General features: G+C 38.2%; 1 protein-coding gene across 1 annotated transcript in view; it reads right to left on the bottom strand.

The window, feature by feature from the left end:
• Positions 1 to 20,828, bottom strand: part of LOC127096072 (ubiquitin-conjugating enzyme E2 27) — a gene marked incomplete at its 3' end in the record, with an annotated part of 37,860 nt that extends 17,032 nt beyond the window's left edge. The window contains exon 1 of the mRNA XM_051034693.1: positions 20,722 to 20,828. Coding sequence (XP_050890650.1) covers positions 20,722 to 20,828 — 107 coding nt within the window. The remainder of the gene's footprint in view (positions 1 to 20,721) is intronic.
• Between the last annotated feature and the right edge of the window lie 298 nt (positions 20,829 to 21,126).

The following is a 21,126-nucleotide window of genomic DNA, read 5'->3' as shown; positions in this document are numbered from 1 at the left end:
AATTGTATGATTTACTTTTGATTTAGTCAATAAATCTAAAGGTAATGAATACCCCGCTACACCAGTATCTAGCTCGGTCCTGTCTGTGCCACCTCCTGTTGTGCACACCTTACCAGGTGTAGAAGACACCATTTATCATTCCAAGTCATCTGAGGACCCGGACGTATATGAGAAAATGGATGAAATGAAAGATCAATTCCTTGATCTGCGCAAGGAACTGAAGGCTTTGAGGGATAAGGACCTCTTTGGGAAAAGTGCTGCTGAGTTGTGCTTGGTGCCTAACGTTAAGATCCCTGTTAAATTCAAAGTGCCTGACTTTGATAAGTACAAGGGAAATGCATGTCCACTCAGTGATCTTGTGATGTATGCTTGCAAGATGTCAACACAAACCAACAATGATCAACTGCTGATTCACTACTTTCAGGATAGCCTGACAGGTGCTGCACTCCGGTGGTATATGGGGTTGGAGAGTGCAACCATCCGCACTTTCAACGATCTAGACGAGGCCTTTGTGAAGTAGTATAAATATAATGTGGATATGGCTCAAGATAGGGACCAGTTGAGGGCGATGTCCCAGAAAGACAAGGAGACCTTCAAGGAATACGCCCAGAGGTGGCGAGAATTGGCAGCTCAGATAGTGCCACCCTTGGAGGAGAAGGAGATGACAAAGATCTTCTTGAAGACTTTGAGCTCTTTCTATTACGAGCGCATGATTGCTAGTGCTCCTTCGGACTTCACCGAAATGGTGAATATGGAATGAGGCTAGAAGAGGGGGTTCGTGAAGGCCGTTTATCCCGTGATGATGGTTCCTCAGCAAAGAAATATGGAGGATTTGCTAGGAAGAAGGAGGGGGAGACTCATGTTGTGTTTTCCCATGTTAAAAGAAGGCCCTCTATGAAGAGGAGAGAAGTTCGTCCAACTGTCAACCAACACCAGGTGGCTCATATAGCACCTGCTTTCAGAGAAGTTCAACAATAACCACAACAACAACATCGTCAATAACAACAGGCTTACTAGCCTCACAACAATAACAACACCAACACCAGCAACTACGAGAGGAAGAGGGTGACTTTTAACCCGATTCCGATGACATATGCTGAACTGTGTGTATCATTCTGGTGCGCCCGGACATGATGTGGAGAATTACTTTCCATTGAAGACCAAGGTGCAAGACCTTGTGAGGAGTGGGATACTGTTCTTTGAGGATGTAGGCCCGAATGTGAAGAAGAACCCATTGCCCGAGCATGGGAAGGCATCTGTTAATATGGTTCAGGGGTGCCCTGGCAAATACGAAGTCCTTTATGTGAATGACATAAGGCAATCCTTGGTAGAGATGCATAAGTTGTTGTGTGAACACATTCATTATGAGCATGATCATGATAGGTATCGGGTGTGCACTATCAATGATAGAGGATGTCGTCAAGTGAGAAAGGACATCCAAGAGATGTTGGACCAAGGGATGATTGAGATACTTCAGAATCGTAATGAGGATGAAGTCAATATTATTACTCCCGTATTCAAAATTCCTGATGCTGTTGTTATCAAGTATGATGTTAGCAAGAAGAAGGTATCTTCAGCTCTTGTGATTAAGCCAGCGGGCCCTGACCCGTATGTATCAGATAAAGCGGTCCCGTACCGTTATAACATTGTTATGCTGGAAGATGGAAATGAGGTGTCGTTGCCCTCAACTTTTGTACTAAGCATTTCAGATGTCAGCGGAGTGACAAGTAGTGATTGTGTTTTCTCGGCTCAGCCGAAATCTCACGAAGACGTTGTGAGGAAAGATGCTGTCAGTCCTGCCGGTCCCATGGGGACTTCTTCTTCGAATCAGTCTGTTCCTGTTGTGAAGGGTGTTGACCCTATTGTTGTTAAATCGAATAAAGCTCCTATCCTGGTAGGCCAGTCTGGCATATTGAAAGAGGATGGTGATGAGATGCTGAGGCTCATCAAAAGGAGTGAGTATAATGCTGTGGATCAGTTTCTACAAACTCCGTCAAAGATATATGTCTTATCTTTGCTGATGAATTCAGAGCCACATCGTGAAGCGTTATAGGGGGTATTGGACGTGGCATACGTGGATCACAATGTCACAATCTAGCAGTTTGATAGCATTGTTGCAAATATAACTTCCTTCAACAATCTGAGCTTCTATGATGCTAATCTTCCTAAGGAGGGAAAAGACCACAATTTGGCTTTACATATCTCCATGAATTGTAAAGACGACGCCTTGTCCAATGTGTTGGTGGACACAGGGTCATCACTCAATGTATTGCCAAAATCCACTCTTGCCAAACTTTCATATCAGGGGCCTCCCATGAGGCAAAGTGGAGTGGTAGTGAAAGCTTTTGATGGATCGCGTAAGACCGTGATCGGTGAATTAGACCTCCCGATCAAGATTGGACCTAGTGATTTCCAGATCACTTTCCAGGTCATGGATATTCATCCGTCATATAGCTATTTGCTTGGTAGACCATGGATTCACGAGGTAGGTGCTGTGACATCTACCCTTTACCAAAAGTTGAAGTTCGTGAAGAACAAAAAGTTGGTGGTGAGAGGGGGAGAGAAGGCTCTCTTGGTTAGCCATTTATCTTCCTTCTCCTATATCGATGTTGAGGATGAGGTTGGAACACCGTTCCAAGCCTTGTCTATTGCTGAGCCTTCTAGGAAAGGACTTTCTTCATTTGTCTCCTACAATGATGCGAAGTTGGCCATTGAGCATGGTGCAACTACTAGTTTGGAAAATGATCAAGTTGGAAGATAACAAATCCCGGGATGGCATAGGGTACTCTTCTGGTGTTTCCAATGATCTTGGGTTGTTTCAGAGTGGAGGTTTCATCCACACCGTTGAAGATCAAGAAGCTGCTGCCATCGTTGAAGAAGATGAAGAGGAAGACCTTGGCAATTTTGTCATATCTGGAGGAATCTGCAATAATTGGGTTGTTGTTGATGTTCCAACAGTTATCCATAAGGCAACGTAATGTGTTCATTTTGTTCGAAAAACCCTTCTCCCATGCCAAAAGGATAAGTGAAGACATTGTTGGCATAATTGATTAATACAATGATATTCATTCAATAATCGCATGTTAAATGTTTGTTTTCTCAAATTATTTTTCCTTTTTTTCTTTTTGCATGAAATTGGTGATCACCATAAAACCCTAAAAAAGAGAATAAAATCAATCTTTTCATCTGCATAATGATTTGCCTTGTTTGGATTCTGAAATCTCTTTTATACTCAAAATCATTATGCAGGTTAATCAAACCCATTGAACATAATGATCCAACACCACCTCCCAACTTTGAGTTCCCTGTATTTGAGGTAGAATAAGATGATTTTGAAGAGATTCCTGATGAGATTACCCGTCTGCTTGAGCACGAGGAGAAGATCATTCAACCGCATCTTGAAAATCTGGAAACAGTCAACTTGGGGTCTGAAGATTGCATCCGTGAAGTGAAGATTGGGGCACTCCTTGAAGAGTCTGTTAAGAAGGGGTTGATTAAGTTGCTGCGAGAGTATGTCGACGTCTTTGCTTGGTCGTATGAAGACATGCTTGGTCTAGATACTGATATTGTGCAACATTTCTTGCCGTTGAAGCCTGAGTGTGTGCCTGTGAAGCAGAAGCTTAAAAGAACTCATCCTGATATGGCAGTGAAGAGTAAAGAAGAAGTTCAGAAGCAAATTGATGCGGGGTTTCTGGTGACTTCTACATATCCTCAATGGGTGGCCAATATTGTGCCTATGCCTAAGAAAGATGGAAAAGTCCGAATGTGTGTGGATTACCGTGACTTGAATAAAGCTAGTTTGAAAGATGATTTTCCTCTACCACACATTGATATGTTGGTAGATAATACAGCTAAATTCAATGTCTTTTCATTTATGGACGGATTTTCTGATTATAATCAGATTAAAATGGCACCCGAGGATATGGAGAAGACAACATTCATCACACCTTGGGGAACATTCTGTTATCGAGTGATGCCCTTCGTTTTGAAGAACGCCGGAGCCACGTATCAACGTGCTATGATTACCATGTTTCATGATATAATGCACAAGGAGATCTAGGTGTATGTTGATGATATGATTGCAAAGTTGAAAATGGAAGTTGAACATGTAGAACACTTGTTGAAGCTTTTCCAGCTATTGAGGAAGTACAAACTCTGCCTGAATCTGAACAAGTTATTGGGCTTTATTGTTAGTGAGAGAGGTATTGAGGTTGATCCTGCCTAGGTCAAAGCAATACAAGAGATGCTTGCGCCCAAAACTGAGAAGCAAGTTCGAGGTTTTCTTGGCCGCTTGAATTACATTTCGAGATTTATATCCCACATGACTGCCACATGTGCGCCTATATATGTTGAATCATACAACTTGGTTGATATCCAAAATGGATCCAATCAAGTAAATCTTCGAGAAGCCTGCTTTAACTAGTAGGATTGCTCGTTGGCAGATGTTGTTATCTGAGTATGATATTGAGTATCGAGCTCAAAAAGCTATCAAAGGTAGTATCTTAGCCGACCATTTGGCGCACCAACCAATTGAAGATTATCAGTCTGTGCTGTACGACTTCCCTAATGAGGAGATTCTATATTTGAAAATGAAAGATTATGATGAGCCTACGCTCGATGAAGGGCCAGAGCCTGGTTCCCAATGGGGTATGGTGTTCGATGGTGCTGTCAATCAGTATGGAAATGGTATTGGGGCAGTGATTATTACTCCTCAAGGCACACATTTTCCTTTTACAGCAAGGCTAACTTTCAAATGCACGAATAATATGGTGGAGTATGAGGCTTGTATTATGGGTTTGGAAGAGTGTATTGACCTTAGGATCAAACATCTTGATGTTTATGGTGATTTGGCCCTTGTTGTTAATCAGATTAAGGGTGAATGGGAGACGAATCATCCTGGCCTCATCCCATATAGAGATTATGCAAGGAGGATTTCAACTTTCTTTACTAAGGTTGACTTCCATCATATTCCTCGAGATGAGAATCGGATGGCGGACGCCCTCTCTACGCTTGCTTCAATGATTGCTGTCAATTATTGGAATGAAGTACCAAATAATACCGTATTGCGCTTGGATAGACCCGCTCATGTGTTTGCAGTTGAGGAGGTGAAAGATGATAAGCCGTGGTATTATGATATCAAGTGTTTTCTCCAAAGTCATACTTACCCGCCTGGGGCATCTGTTAAAGATAAGAAGACTTTGAGGAGATTATCTGGCAGTTTATACCTTAATGGTGATGTGCTTTACAAAAGGAATTTTGACATGGTTCTGCTCAGATGCGTGGATAGACACAAAGCAGACCTGTTATTTACTGAAGTCCATGAGGGTTCATTTGGTACTCATTCTAATGGACATGTTATGGCTAAGAAGATGTTGAGAGCAGGCTACTATTGGCTGACAATGGAGTCTGGCTGCTGCAAGTATGCGAAGAAATGCCACAAGTGTCAGATTTATGCGGATAAGATTCATATTCCCCCGACAGTTCTGAATGTTATTTCCTCACCATGGTCTTTCTCCATGTGGGGAATTGACATGATTGGTATGATTGAACCTAAGGGGTCGAACGGTCACCGTTTTATTCTCGTAGCCATTGATTACTTTACCAAGTGGTTTGAAGCGACATTGTATGCAAATGTGACCAGACAAGTGGTTGTGACATTTATCAAGAACCAACTCATATGCCGATATGGTGTGCCAGACAAGATCATTACTGATAATGGATCTAACTTGAACAACAAGATAATGAAAGAGTTGTGTAGCGAGTTCAAGATTGCACATCATTATTTTTCTCCTTATAGACCCAAGATGAATGGGGCTGTTGAAGCTGCTAACAAGAACATCAAGAAGATTATCCAAAAGATGGTTGTTACGTACAAAGATTGGCATGAGATGTTGCCATTAGCATTGCATGGCTATCGTACATTTGTTCGCACTTCAAGAGGGGTAACCCCTTTCTCTCTTGTATATGGCATGGAGGTTGTGCTCCCTGTAGAGGTTGAGATCCCATCAATGAGAGTCTTGATGGAAGCCAAGTTGACTGAGGTTGAATGGGTTCAAAGTCGTTATGACCAACTGGACTTGATTGAAGAGAAGAGATTAACTGCCATGTGCCATGGTCAGTTATATCAACATAGGATGAAGAAATCCTTTGATAAGAGGGTCAAACCCCGTGTGTTCCGAGAAGGTGACCTCGTGCTCAAGAAAGTCATGTCTTTCGCGCCTGATTCGAGGGGCAAGTGGACCCCAAACTATGAAGGTCCATACGTTGTTAAGAGAGCCTTTTCAGGCGGTGCTTTGTTGCTTACAACTATGGATGGGGAGGATTTCACTCGTCCTATGAATTCAGATGCAGCCAAGAAATACTTCGCCTAAAAATAAAAACAGAACAGCTCGCTAAGTTGGAAACCCGAAAGGGCGACTTAAGCAAAAACGAGTGTCTCGGTAGATTGAAAACCCGAAAGGGAGGTCCAGGAAAAAGTTAGAGAATTAAAAAAAATGAATAAATATATCCCGCTAGATTGAGTACCTTACCCTGGGGCAATCTAGGCAAAAATTAGGGATTTGGCAAGTAACTGCATCCTGACAAGACTTTGTTCTACAACCGTTGTCTGTCAAAGATTCTCGGTCAGTCATCATCAACTAAAGCTTCGAATACAGTGGATTCAGAGTTGGTGGAGAAATGGTCATTATGTTCAATGTAGCCCTTTTTCCATGTATATCACCAATTTCAAATTTTGTAATGTCCATGGAGTCTCGCCATTTGCAGGCTACCATTCTATTAAATAAATTTGAGCCTTTATCCAATTCTTTGCACTCTTATTTGTTTCTGTTTAACAAATGTTTGCATGTTTTTTAATTGATGAATATCATTGTTTTAAATAAATAAAGTTTATATAAACTGTTTTAAATAAAATGAACATTCACGATGACTGAAAGTATAAGTGGAACATCCTCATTGCTTTCCCAAGGATAGTATGATTACCAACAGGAAAGACATTTATTCATATTCTGGAATTCTTATGTCCTCTTCATCATTATTTTGGTTGTCTCCCCAGCGAGCGTAGAAAGAATAGTACGTCATCAGCTTCCTAGAGTGTCTGGTCTGAGAAGTTCTCTTTGATGGCAGTGGATTGATCTATCTTATTGGATTTATTTCTCCTAGCAGAGTTTGTGGATGTTCATCTAACGCATGTTCATCTAACGCATTTCCAGATGGTTTGTTTGTGCATACATGCGTGCTTCCCCCACGGAGTCTTAGAAATCCGTGTTTGGTCGCATGGTTGATCTGTGGTTGATCCCTTTTGTTCTAGTTCTTGCCTTGATCTTTTAGAGACTTGTATCCCTCTATATCAGGCACTAGCATTTGTGTTTTTATCAATTATATGGTTGTCATCCCTTATGTGGACTGACCTAAAATCCCTTATAGATTGATAAAAGTTGATATGCTATTCTACTCACAACGGAGCAGGCATGTTCTCCCTGCAGAGCTATCTTTCCAGATAATTGTCTCCTCAGCAGGAAGTTTCCTAGGGAAATTGATGAAGGGCTTGTTTCCTTTTTCATCCCCAGCATGTCATTTGTTGACAAAAGGTTCATGTCCGATTTCCTCAACCAGGGTAGTTCCTTCGAGAATATTTGCAGCTTGACCCCGGTAGGGTTACCAGATCAGAGTTTGATGTTTGTATCCCCTCTGAGTCTGAAGATTTCTTTTAGCATTGAGGCTGGTGTTGAAGATGTTTATTTCCTTCCCCAGCAGAACAAAATGCTATTTCTCCCCTTAGTAGAGTTTCCTCTCTAGCAGACAGAAGAGAGTTGTTTTGATTGATGTGCATCTGGTTGGTGGTTGCTCCCCACGGAGTTTCACATTATTCCTTGATAAGTTCTCAATAGAGTTTTCTTCTTTGGCGGATCTTATCGCTGTTAGTAACCACCTATCCCTAAGAGAGTTGATGGAAACTCCCCGACAGTTTCTGCGTCTTCCTTTTGTCAGGATTGTTTGCCCCTGGAAGACTCCTCATGTGCAAAGTGTTGTTTCCTGCAGGTGGAAGCTTTGACTTTCCTCATTCCCCAACTGTGGTCAACGTCTTCCCGTGATTATTATTCTTCCAGAGATGATCCCCACCAGAGTTGAGTTCTCTGTTTGGTCATCTTATTTCGCTGCTCCTGAATACATCTTCTTTGTATCTTCAACGAGTGTAGCTTTTGGGATAGGGTTTGATATCCCTGATGATTTATTTTCATCCTTCTCGGGTTGTTCCCAAGCTGAGTTCTCCCTTAGGCTTCGCCCTTCTAGTCGAGACGATTATGTTGGGTGTTTGCTTGTGATTCTCGGACTTGTTTGTGTTAGATATGTTTGTTTGTCAGCATTAATCATACACAAATCATGCATATACATGCATAATTATAGCATTCAGATATTCATGTTGCATTCTTTGCCATATATCCTTGCTTGCTATCTCCTGCTATTGGTGAAATATTCTTCCCCAAGCAAAGGTTTGTGTTTGATCTCTCCATATGGAGTCATCCCCATAAGTAGAAAGTGTTTATCTTTCTTTCTTTATTCCCCACTGAGTTATGTCCTTGTGGAGGATTATTGTTTCAGTTCCCCCCCCCCCAAGTATGTAATGGGATGGAATTACTCCCCTGAGTTATGTTCTCATCGGGTTGAGTCTTGTTTGATGGTGTCCTTCTAGTTTGTTCCTGGATTGACTTTCTTTTCTTGTTATTCCCCTGCAGTTCCATGTGGTCAAGTTGTTCAATTACTCAGTAACCAGTAATTGTTCATCCTTTCCCCAGCGGATCTTGTGGCCTTCTACCCAGTAACCGGTAGTTGTAAGTCCTATTTCTGTGGTTTTCTACCCATTAACCGGTAGATGTAATCCCCTCTTTATTGGTTATCTTTACCCAGTAACCGATATTGATATTCCTTCGCTTTTGAGTATACCACCCAGTAAGCGGTGATATATCTCTTGGATAGTTGCTTTTGTCAGGCAGTTTCTCCCTTGCGAGTCATCTTTCATTTACCCTTGTTTGGTAATGATTGTTTCTCCTTCTGATTGGTCATCATTTTATACCCAGTAACCGGTATCCCAATGTCCTTTCTTTTCAGTCGATTTATCCTTCACTAACCCAGTAACCGGTTGTGGATAATCTTCCATGCGAGTATGTTATCTACGTTATGACAGTAATAGATAATATATCTCATGCGCTCTTCAGTCGAAGTCTTTTTCTTCCCCAGTTGAGTAAGATTCGTATTTCCTTGTGGAATCGAATATCCATCTTGTAAGTCGAGTTTGCTTTTCAGCCCTCCTTTTGGATGATGAGTGTTTTGGATATGTTCTGAATTCACGCCTTGTTGGTCACCTATTATATACCTAGTAACCGGTATCCCTGGTTTTCCTTCCTTCTGCTCCCTATTATGACTTTTTATCCCCCGTGGAGTCAGATTTTCCTGAGTTGAGATGTGCCTTTTGGGTCCTCCTCAAATGTTTCGGATGATTGATATGTCTCACCCTTATGTCGGTCTTAGATATTCTTTCTCCCTGAGCGTGTTATTCTCTCACCCAGTAACCGGTGTTTTGATAACATGTCTCTCTTTGAGTTTATTACCCAGTAACCGGTAATATCTCAGTGTTGCTTTCTCAGTTGAGCCCTTTGTGGACCTCCCCGTCTGAGTCCGGCTTTTTATCCGATGTATCCTTTGTGGATAGTTTTGTTGTATTGGCATATTCCCCAATACACGCATCTTTGCATCAGCTCGAGTCTTTCCATCGATATATTTTCGTGGAATCCCTTCGTGTCTCCCAGCAAGTTTTCAAGTCGTGACCTGCTCACGCATTTTCACCTTTATTTCCCCCCGAGTCTCTGTCTCCTTAGTAAGTGTGCTACTCCTATGGATTTTCAGTCTCTCCCAATTTCTTTCTCTTTATGGCAATTATTCACCATGAATATTTTATTTTGCATGCATACATTTGCATCATGAGGTCTCTTAGGGACCAAAATTCGTCTCTTTGTTATTATTTAAGCCCATTCTATCTCGTCGAGACGAAGATTTTAACCTTCATATCTTCAGCTAGAATTACCTTAAATAGGGGCATCTGTAAGACCCTAATTTTGACCCTAAGATCCCTCATGGCATCATGTTATTGCACAAGTGCATTGCCTCAAGGATCATAGCATGTTTGGCTCCTTAACCCTAGGGGTGGGACTTGTTTGAGTGTTTTGAGATCACCAAGCATGATTTTATTGTATATTATTGCTTTTCTTATTTTGATTACTAACCAAAAGCACAAAAATATGTCACTAACTCTTTTTGTTTTGAAGCTCAAGTGATCATGTGCTCCAATGCTCCTAGGAGGCTCCTAAGCTCAGTGAAATGGCCAAATGAAGATGAGAAAAGCATGACAATGGTCCATAAATCTCCTAATCACCATATATGTCTCCCAAGTATCTCAATTTGCCAATTTGATCAAGATAACCCAAAGGGCTTGAAGGTTGTTTCCCAAGGAATCCCTAATTCCACTATGCCTTGATTGTGCCTTGTCCATAAAGCAATCTCAATCTATGATCAAATTTAATCAAGGAAAGTTCTTTAATTAATTATTTTATGCATATATGAGCCTCTTTGAGCATCCTCAATCATTTATTCATCAAGGTTGGAAGTTTGGCCTTGAAAAGTTGACCAGTCAAGTCATCTGACTAGGCTGAGCACCATTGAGATATAATGTTTAATGTGTTTGTCAAATGAAGATGACCCCAAGAGAAAAAGTGTTCTTAAGAACCATGTGAACAACTTTCATTTTCATCAAAAATCCATTTGAAATTCGGAAGCTCATCATTCATTTTAAAACATTATAGGTCATTTTGACTGAAACCCTAATTTTGGGTCAACTTACCAAGGATATAACTTCCATAATATTTATGATTTTAAGGTGAGACCAAATTCATTGGAAATACTGAGATGTCTACTTAAAATTTTATGTTGGACAAAATTTCATAATCTTAAACGAAATACATTTGATAATACAAAACATTATAGGTCACATTGGACCTCATTCATTGAATTTGAAAAAGTACCCAATTTCAAATGCCCATAACTTTATCATAGAAAATCCAAATGATTCAAAATTTGATTCTATATTGATCATATTCGAAATATCTATAACTTTTATGTTGGAGGTTTTTCCATTTGAAGCTTTCATCATGAAAACAGAAGGGCTTGATTAGGCTTACTTTTGGTGAAATTTTTCAAAGGTGACTTAAACATGTTTTGTACTTGGATCTTCCAGGCCAGTTTTCATTAATTTTCATATGCCAAATGAATTTTTTCCCAACACGACTTTTGTTCCTTATTTCAAGGGCTTTCCAACCATTACTCACATTACGTTTTTGGACTTACCATTTGGAAGTTTCGAAGAGCTATTCATTTATGTACATTTTGGCATTTTTATGATGAAACTTAATGTGCAAGCCAATTCCCTCCAAAATGCACGTCCATTACTCTTCAAATGAACTCAACATGATTTTGCAATCATCATTGGGCCTCACATGCGCCTGTACAGACCCATGCATATCCAATTTCAAATGCCATGCACATGAAAGAAGCGTGGGATTCAGCTACCTTGAGCTATAAATAAAGGTTCCCTCTCATTCATTTGGTAATCTTTTGGAGATCTGAATTTCTATAGCATTGAAACCATAGCCATATCAAAGGAATTTTTCAGAATTTTTTCTCACTTTCGAGCTTAAAATTCAACATCATTAGTTGATCTTCAAAGCTCAATTCCTTAGCCTTTCATCTCTACTACATCCCTAGAGCCAAGAGGAGCCAAGATCTTGAAGAAATCGTGGCCTGAAGTGCTCCAATTCAGAGGTATACCTTCAAACTTTTTGGATCTAGAATTTGCAATTCAATGTAGCTTTCTCTTGTTTCTGTGGTTTTCTAAAGTCCTCACACTTGAGGCAAGCCAATGGTGGTTTCAATTTTCCATTTCGTGCATTTACAGTTGGTACACCATGATCTTCCACTTCACATTTCTCTCAACATAGGAAGAGTGAGGAAGATACATGGATATAGTGGTGATCTCCATCACACAAGCTTCATTTCCATGTCCTTACTTTCCATTTTTGTTAAACTTTTTTCTCTGCAACTGGTGGCCGAATTCTGTTGGCTCGCAGGAGAAGACGGTGGTTTCCACCACCACCATCAATGTGTCTTACTTCCTGGCCTTTAGATCTGAATGCCACGTTCTAATCTCATTCATCCATTATGTTTACTTTATTTAATTCACAATGTGGCGCGCTTGACTTGGTTGTACCGTGTTCCTCATGATCTGGACCGTTTCTCCTTGCCACGTCAATTAATAAAGTCCATCCTGTGGCTGCGCATTTTTCATTTATTTCTATTTTCTTTTATTTTCAATTAATTCAATTGATTTTCAAAAATTCATAAAAAATTTATTTGAAGTCATAAAAATATGAGACAAATTCCAAAAAATTTCTTGAAAAATCTAGTTACATATTTTGATTTTTAATTATTTTTGTGACTTCATTTAATATTTTTTTGTGAATTATTTGATTTTTAATAGTTTTAATTCATTTTAAAATACTTTCTGATAATTGAAAAATCCAAAAATATTTTCCTAGCATTTATTGATCATGATAAATCAATGAAAAATAATCTCATCAATTTCTTATTTGATTTGAAATTTATTTGAGATTTTAATCCATTTTGTGCTATTTTTAATTGTTTTTAATTGCTTTCTGATTTCAAAAATTGTTGAGAAAATTAGTCAAAGTTTGTTTGACCATGTTAAACCTATGAGAATTTAATTGGACTTGTTGAAGTTGATTTGAATTGAATTTGAGGTTTGACCTTATTTGTTTATTTTTTTATTTGCATTTTATTTTAATTCAAAAAATACCAAAAAAATATTGTTGACTTGTTATCTTCATTTCTTTTCTTATGGTTGGTCTTGACAAATGAGAGGTTTAGCCTTCTTTGATCCAAACCAAACTCAACTTGATCCATGATCAAGTGAGTTGTTTTGTGTCCAAGATAGGTTGCTTCTTGGTCAAGCAAATAACCTGAAGACAATACAAGGCCCTTCCCCTTTTGGTTTGGCATGGCAAGTTTATGGAGCTTGGCTTACTAGTCATGACCTCTAACTTGTGTTTGTTTGCCTATATTTTTATTGACCAACCTCAGATAGGTGTGACTACTACATTAGTCCACTTACGATTGCTTAACATAGTGCTACATTGTCTTATGACAAGCTAACATAACCTCTACTAACTACTAACTTTAATTTGAAGCATTTAATTTCTTGTCATTTACTTTTAATACCATTTATTTCTTGCTAATTATTCATATTGATTTTCCCTTTACTCATTTGAGCACATATTTTATGTTTATGTCATTTTTCTTTTGCTCATTTGAGCTCATTATTATTATATATATATATATATATATATATATATATATATATATATATATATATATATATATATATATATATATATATATATATATATATATATATATATATATATATATATATATATATATATATATATATATATATATATATATATATATATTACTATCTTGTGTTTATTTTGTGTGAACCAAATGCAAAAAGGAGAAAGGACTTAGAATTAGGATTTACCTATGCTTAAAGGAGTTCAAGAGAAACTAGGCCTCATGCCTTTAGAATGCAAAATTTGTTGAAGAGCAACTAGGCCTCATGCCTTTAGAATGCTAAATTTCAAAATTGATCTTCAAGGACTTCTCATCCAAACTTATTCCTTGTCCATTCCCCTTATTGTGTTTTGTGAACTTTTTGATGTTTGCTTTTGTGTGATAGGGATCCTACCTTGAGATTGTGAAAAGAGGACCATTGTCATGAGTAGCCAAGTTAAGAGAAAAGCCAAATGAAGATCCTAGGAGCTTGAATTCAATTTTGTGATTGCTTGTTTATTTGCTAAGTCCAAAGGAAATGAGCATCTTGAGTCATCTATATGGCTTCAAGAAAAGGAACTCCAAGGGTTTATCTTTCCCCTCTCATCTTTGTATGCTTTAGGACTAGCCCTTCTCTTCTTCTCCCCACTCTAACCAAGCCAAAAATTATTTTTCTAAACTTTGACTTTGTCTCAAATTAGAAACCTAGGACTTAAGCCTTTGACTTTTCAAAACCATTTTCATCAATACTCATTGTGAATAAATCTTAATCCAACTTTGATTTCATTTTGTAAATAAATCTAACTTGTAAATATAACTTATTTTAAGTTGTTTTTGTGGTTACAATGGCCAACTTATTAAAACCTTTTCAAAAACATTAGTCATAGGTTTGAGTTATCATAGTGGTTGATGTAAATCTCACCTCATCCTTAGTGGTTGGATTATAAGTCTTCTTTGCTTATTACAGGGTTAACCCCTTACTAGCATGTTGAAGCCCTCCTCACATGGTGGATTGTTGGTTTAGGTTGAGTTTTCTCCCTTTGATAACAAAAGACCTTAAGGCTTTTGATCAAATCAATTCACCAATCTTTGAGATTTTTACCCCGAACTACGAGGTTTTGATCCTCCTTTGTGATGGTACGTAGGCAATGGGTTCATCCATTCAAACAACAAAATTTGTAAATATAATCTGTTATTTTCTCATCCCTCCAATCTTTTGTACGAATATTTTCACAAATACCAACCTCCAACACATATTTGCAAAAAGGGTTCCCTTAGAGTACTAAGGATGTTTTGGGTGCGTAAAACCTTCCCATTTCATAACCAACCCCCTTACCTAGATCTCTGACATTTTTATTAGTTTTTTTATTTGAAAAACTTCTTACCTTGGATTTTGTTCACTTTTTAGCCTTTCCTTTGGACAAATAAAAGTGCGGTGGTGACTCGAATTGCATGTTTACTTTTGGTTTAGTCAATAAACCTAAAGGTAACGAAAACCCCGCTACACTCTGACAAAAGACTACTGAATCCAGACTCTAATACTAAAGAAGTTTAAAGCATTGAGAAGCTCTGATGAGGTCACACAATATCAGACTCTAAAGACACACTCTGACATATCATGACTCTGACGCAGACTCGCCAATCCATAACGCGTAACCGAAAAGAATCTCAATATGGAAAGAAAGTATTTCAAGAAGGGAATAATGAGGAGGACAAAACGGTTTTAGAAAGAAACAAAGAGAGTAATGACATTAATTGTTCTTCGATGACCAAGATTCTGTCATCACTCCAACAGTCCTTCTCAATGACTATATAAAGGAAGGAATACTTCACAAGAGAACACCTGAGACACACAGAAATCTCATTCATCCTCTCTCATTTTCACGAGCTGCTGCTCTTACGTGAAAAGCTTTTGTTCTTATATTTCTGTAATATTTTCTTTTTGTTAGAAGCACTTTACATTACAATTTACTCTTGCTTAAACTACTTCCTCAAGTGACTCTGCGCAGTCTGAATACTTGAGAGGGCTAAGAGATTATTCTCTTAGACGTTTGGTTATGTAATCTTTCAAGATTAGTGGATTAAGTCCTTTTTGAAGGCGAAATCACCTTGGTCAGGTGGACTGGAGTAGCTTTGAATTTCAAGCCAACCAGTATAAAATTTTGTGTTCTTGATTTCTGAAAAAGTTTTTTATTTCCAAAACAATTCAAACCCCTTTCTTGTTTTTCTCAACCTTCAATTGGTATCAGAGCTACGACTCTGTTTTTGATTTTCTAATCAAACACTTAACGGTGTAGAGAGATCCAACGTGAGAAAAACTATGGCAACCTCAATGAAAGAGATAGTTACAATGCTAAACCTCCAATTTTTTATGGAGAAAAATTTGATTATTGGAAAGATAGAATTGAAAGTTTCTTTCTGGGCTACGACGCTGATCTCTGGGATATTGTCACAATTGGCTACACACCACCTGTGACAGACGCTGGAGTTGCAATTCCCAGAAGCAGAATGTCAGATGATCAGAAGCGTGAATTCAAAAACCATCACAAAGCCAGAACGATACTACTCAATGCTATTTCCCACAATGAATATGAAAATATCACCAATAGGGGAACGACTAAAGAAATACTTGACTCCCTGAGGATGACTCACGAAGGAAATTCTCAAGTCAAAGAAACAAAGGCTTTGGCTCTAATCCAGAAATATGAAGCCTTCAAAATGGAGGACGATGAAGTTGTAGAGGTAATGTTTTCTAGATTTCAAACTTTAATTGCAGGACTCAAAGTGCTGGATAAAGGATATATAAGTGCGGACCATGTCAAAAAGATTGTTAGAAGCTTGCTAAAGAAATGGAGACCCATGGTCATAGCCTTAAACCTATCAAAAGATCTGAACAATATCAGCCTTGAGCAACTCGTCAGTTCACTCAGAAGCCACGAGATAGAACTGGAGGAAGATGAACCCCAAAAGAAGATCAAGTCCGTGGCACTAAAATCCAGATCCGAAAGATGCAAACTAGATAGAAACAAAGCCTTCCAGGCTGAAGAAGAAGACAATGATGACTCTGAGAAGGAACACTCTAACGACAAAGAAGAATTCTCCCTTTTAACTAGAAGAGTAAAACAACTCTGGAGAAAAAGGAATAATAACTTCAGAAGACCAAGACCCAAGGGGGATCAATCAGAATCAACTTCCAGAGGTAAGTCTGACAAAGATATAACATGCTATGAATGTAAAGAAACAAGTCATTACAGAAACGAATGTCCCAAGTTGAAGAAAGAAAGCTCTAGAAGAGAAAATTTCAAGAAAAGTTCATTCAGAACCAAAAAGGGACTGATGGCCACCTGGGACGACAGTGGATCTGACTCCTCAGAATCAGACTCTGAAGAACAGGCAAATGTTGCACTCATGGCTACCACCTCCAGAAATACATCAGATGGAGAATCTGAATCTGAAGAGGTATTTTCTGATCTTTCTCGCTCTGACCTTCAATCATGCCTTTCTTAAACTCTAAACTCATACTAGAAACTTAAACAAAAATTTAAAGCTGTAAAAGAGGTTCTTGAAGAAACCATCGAAGAATGTGGTAAACTTGAGATGACAGTTTCAGAACTAAAAGATGAAAATAGAACTTTGATATTAGAAAGAGACTCCACAAATAAACTATGTTTAAAACTTGAAGAAGCGTTATCTCAAGCTCCATAAACTTCAAACACAGTAATTTATGAATATGAAAAATCTTTTCAAAAGTTTCTGAAAAATGGGATAGAGATAAGCAGAATGACATCCATGATTTATGGAGTTAGTCAGAATAATAAAAGAGGAATTGGGTATGACCCTAGTGAAGATAAATCTTCCACAAATGACAAACCTAAATCTCCGTTTTCTTATCACTACACACATACACAAGCACAACGTTTTGATAATGCTAAAAAACCCAAAGTTCTAAGAAACTCTGGGAAAACTAATCATGAAGGACCCAAAAGATTCTGGGTACCAATGGATAAGATTGTTTATGTTGCAGATATCTTATGCAGCAGAGTTAAAACACCAGTCATGGTACCTGGACTCTGGATGCTCGTGACACATGATGGGAAGAAAGTATATGTTCCAAAGCCTGGAAAATAAAGATGTTGGCTTCGTAGGTTTCAGAGGAAATCAAAAAGGAAGGATCAGAGGCTCCGGAACTATTGGTAATGGAACTCTTCCCTCTATATCTGATATTCTCTATGTAGAAGGATTAATGCATAACCTGTTATCAATAAGTCAATTAAGTGATAACGACTATGATGTAATCTTCAATCAAAAAACATGTAAAGCAATTAATCAGAACAATGAAACAGACCTATTCACTGGCAAGAGGAAAAACAATATTTACAAAATAAATATTTCAGACTTAAAAGAACAAAATGTAAAATGTTTGATGTCTGTTCATGAAGAGCAATGGGCATGTCATAGACGCTTGGGCCACATTAGCATGAGAAAACTATCTCAACTAAATAAACCCGAGTTAGTCAGAGGTCTACCCAAGCTGAAGTTTTCTTCAAATGCTCTATACGAGGCATGTCAAAAAGGGAAATTTTCCAAAACATCTTATAAAAAGAAAAATATTGTTTCCACCTCTAAGCCTCTAGAACTTCTTCACATTGACCTGTTTGGACCTGTTAAAATAACATCAATCAATGGAAAGAAATATGGACTAGTTATTGTTGATGATTTTAGTCGCTGGACATGGGTAAAATTCCTAAAGCACAAGAGTGAGTCTCACTCTATATTCACTAGCTTCTGTTCCAAAGTGCAAAACGAATTTGACTCCAAAATCATAAGAGTCAGAAGTTATCATGGTGGAGAAATTGAAATTAAATTTTTTGAAGAACTATTCGATTCTAATGGAATATCCCATGATTTCTCCTGCCCTAGAACTCCACAACAAAATGGAGTGGTAGAAAGGAAGAATAGGACACTCCAAGAGATGGCCAAAACCATGATCAATGAAATAAATGTGGCTAAGCACTTTTGGGACGAAGCAGTAAATACAGCGTGTTATATTCAGAATAGAATCTCCATAAGACCTATTCTGGAGAGGACTCCCTATGAACTGTGTAAGGGAAGAAAACCCATCATTTCTTATTTTCATCCTTTTAGATGCTTTAGCTTTATTCTGAATACTAAAGAACATCTGAACAAGTTTGATTCAAAAGCACAAAAAGGTATTATGTTAGGATACTCAAAACGCTCTAAAGGCTACAGAGTATACAACACAGAAACCAAAATTATGGAAGAATCAATTCATGTTAGATTTGATGATAAGCTTGACCGTGAAAAGTCAAAGCTAGTTGAGAAACTTGCAGATCTAGAGATTACTCTTGCAGGTTCTGACGAAAAGACCCAAGCACCAGAAGTATCTGATAAACAAAGTCCAAATGCAACTAAAGCCTCGGCTATCTAGAAGAAATCAAGAAGCCTCCCCAATATCTCTGAAGATTTGATTCTGGGAAACAAGGATGAACATGTCCAAACTAGGTCAACATTCAAGATACCTGAAGAAATCCCTCTAGGACTAGTATCTCTGATTGAGCCTACTTTCTGTGATGAGGCACTTCAAGACGATGACTGGGTTCTAGCTATGAAAGAAGAGCTAGATCAATTCTCAAAGAATGACATCTGGGATCTTGTTCCAAAGCCTAAAGGTACTCACATTATTGGAACCAGATGGGTGTTCAGAAACAAATTGAACGAAATAGGCGAAGCTATCAGAAATAAAGCTCGACTGGTGGCACAAGGGTACAATCAACAAGAAGGAATTGACTACAATGAAACCGTTGCCCCAGTCGCCAGGTTAGAATCTATTCGCTTACTTGTTTCATTTGCTGTAAATCACTCAATCAAACTATATCAAATGGATGTCAAGAGTGCATTCCTTAATGGTTATGTATCAGAAGAAGTGTATGTCAATCAACCCCCAGGTTTTGAAAACTCCAGTTGTCCAGAATATGTTTTTAAACTTAAGAAATCATTATACGGTTTAAAACAAGCTCCTAGAGCTTGGTATGAAAGACTAAGCAATTTTCTTCTAGAACATGACTTTATTAGATGAAAAGTTGACTCTACACTCTTTTGTAAAAACATTAGTAATAACCTCATGATATTCCAGATATATGTTGATGACATTATTTTTGGTTCAGCTAATCCTTCAGTATGTCAAGAATTCTCTGAGCTAATGCAGGCAGAATTTGAAATGAGCTTAATGCAAGAACTAAAGTTCTTTCTAGGAATTCAAATCAATCAAGCTTCAGAAGCTACCTATGTTCATCAAAGTAAATACATTAAAGACATTCTGAAGAAATTCGAAATGACGGAATGCAAACCTGCTAATACACCTATGCATCCAACTTGCATTCTGGAAAAAGAAGAAGTTAGCCAGAAGGTTTGTTAGAAGCTCTATCGTGGTATGATAGACTCTCTTCTTTATTTGACTACTACACGTCCTGATATTCTGTTTAATGTATGTCTCTGTGACAGATTCCAATCAGATCCTAGAGAATCTCATTTAATAGTTGTTAAAAGAATACTCAGGTATTTGAAAGGAACCCCTAACATGGGCCTGGTGTATGAGAAAACATCAGAGTATAGACTTTCTGGTTACTATGATGCAAATTACGCAGGGGACAGAATGGAACGTAAAAGTACATCTGGGAACTGTCAGTTCTTGGGAAAGAATCTGATATCCTGGGCCAGCAAAAGGCAATCAACCATAGCTCTGTCCACTGCAGAAGCAGAATATATTTCAGCGTCATTATGTACTACTCAAATGCTCTGGATGAAGAATCAACTAGAAGATCTTTAAATCTTTGAGAGTAACATTCCTATCTTCTGTGACAATACTGCCGTCATCTGTTTAAGTAAGAATCCTATTTTGCATTCCAGAGCTAAGAACATAGAAATAAAACATAATTTTATTAGAGACTATGTTCAGAAAGGGGTAATAACATTAAAATTTATTGATACAGACCATCAATGGGCTGATATTTTTACCAAACCCCTTGTTGAAGATAGATTCTCTTTTATCTTGAAAAATCTAAGCATTCAAAATTGTCCAGAATGAAATGTGCCTCTGAGATAGCAAAATAAGACTCTGAAGTAAAGACCTGGACTCTGTATCTAACTTTGATGCTACTAAGAGTTAGAAGTCATCTGAGTTAGAAATCTCCAGGATCCAACCCTTTGGTATTCCTGAAGATCAGATAAAGTAACACGTGGTACATCTTGCGTTTGACATTGGAACTTCTAGACACCTGTCTAGCAGTAATCATGAAACAGACTCTTGATATCTCCTCGAGCAGTGTGCTGATTTGGGGATTAGACGTCATCATGGGCTGTAATCACTCTCCTCTAAAACGTGCTTACTTGGTTAACATGTTGCATTCAATTTCCTTCTGTTAAACTCAACATTCCATTGTCATTTGCATGCACCCTAAATGTGTATATATTCATTTCACAATCTACACTTGCACACTTTCACACTCACGAACTCACAAAATCCTCTCTCTCAGTTCTCCACCTCCTTCAAAGGTTTTCTGCAGTTTTCACCAAGTTCTTCAACATTCATCATCATTTTCAACCATCCTTCATGGATTCTCAGCAACAATCAGTGTATAATTTGTCCCA

The sequence above is a fragment of the Lathyrus oleraceus genome, chromosome 6 (assembly GCF_024323335.1).
Source record: "Lathyrus oleraceus cultivar Zhongwan6 chromosome 6, CAAS_Psat_ZW6_1.0, whole genome shotgun sequence".
NCBI lineage: Eukaryota > Viridiplantae > Streptophyta > Magnoliopsida > Fabales > Fabaceae > Lathyrus > Lathyrus oleraceus.
This window is presented reverse-complemented; position numbering and strand designations above follow the sequence as displayed.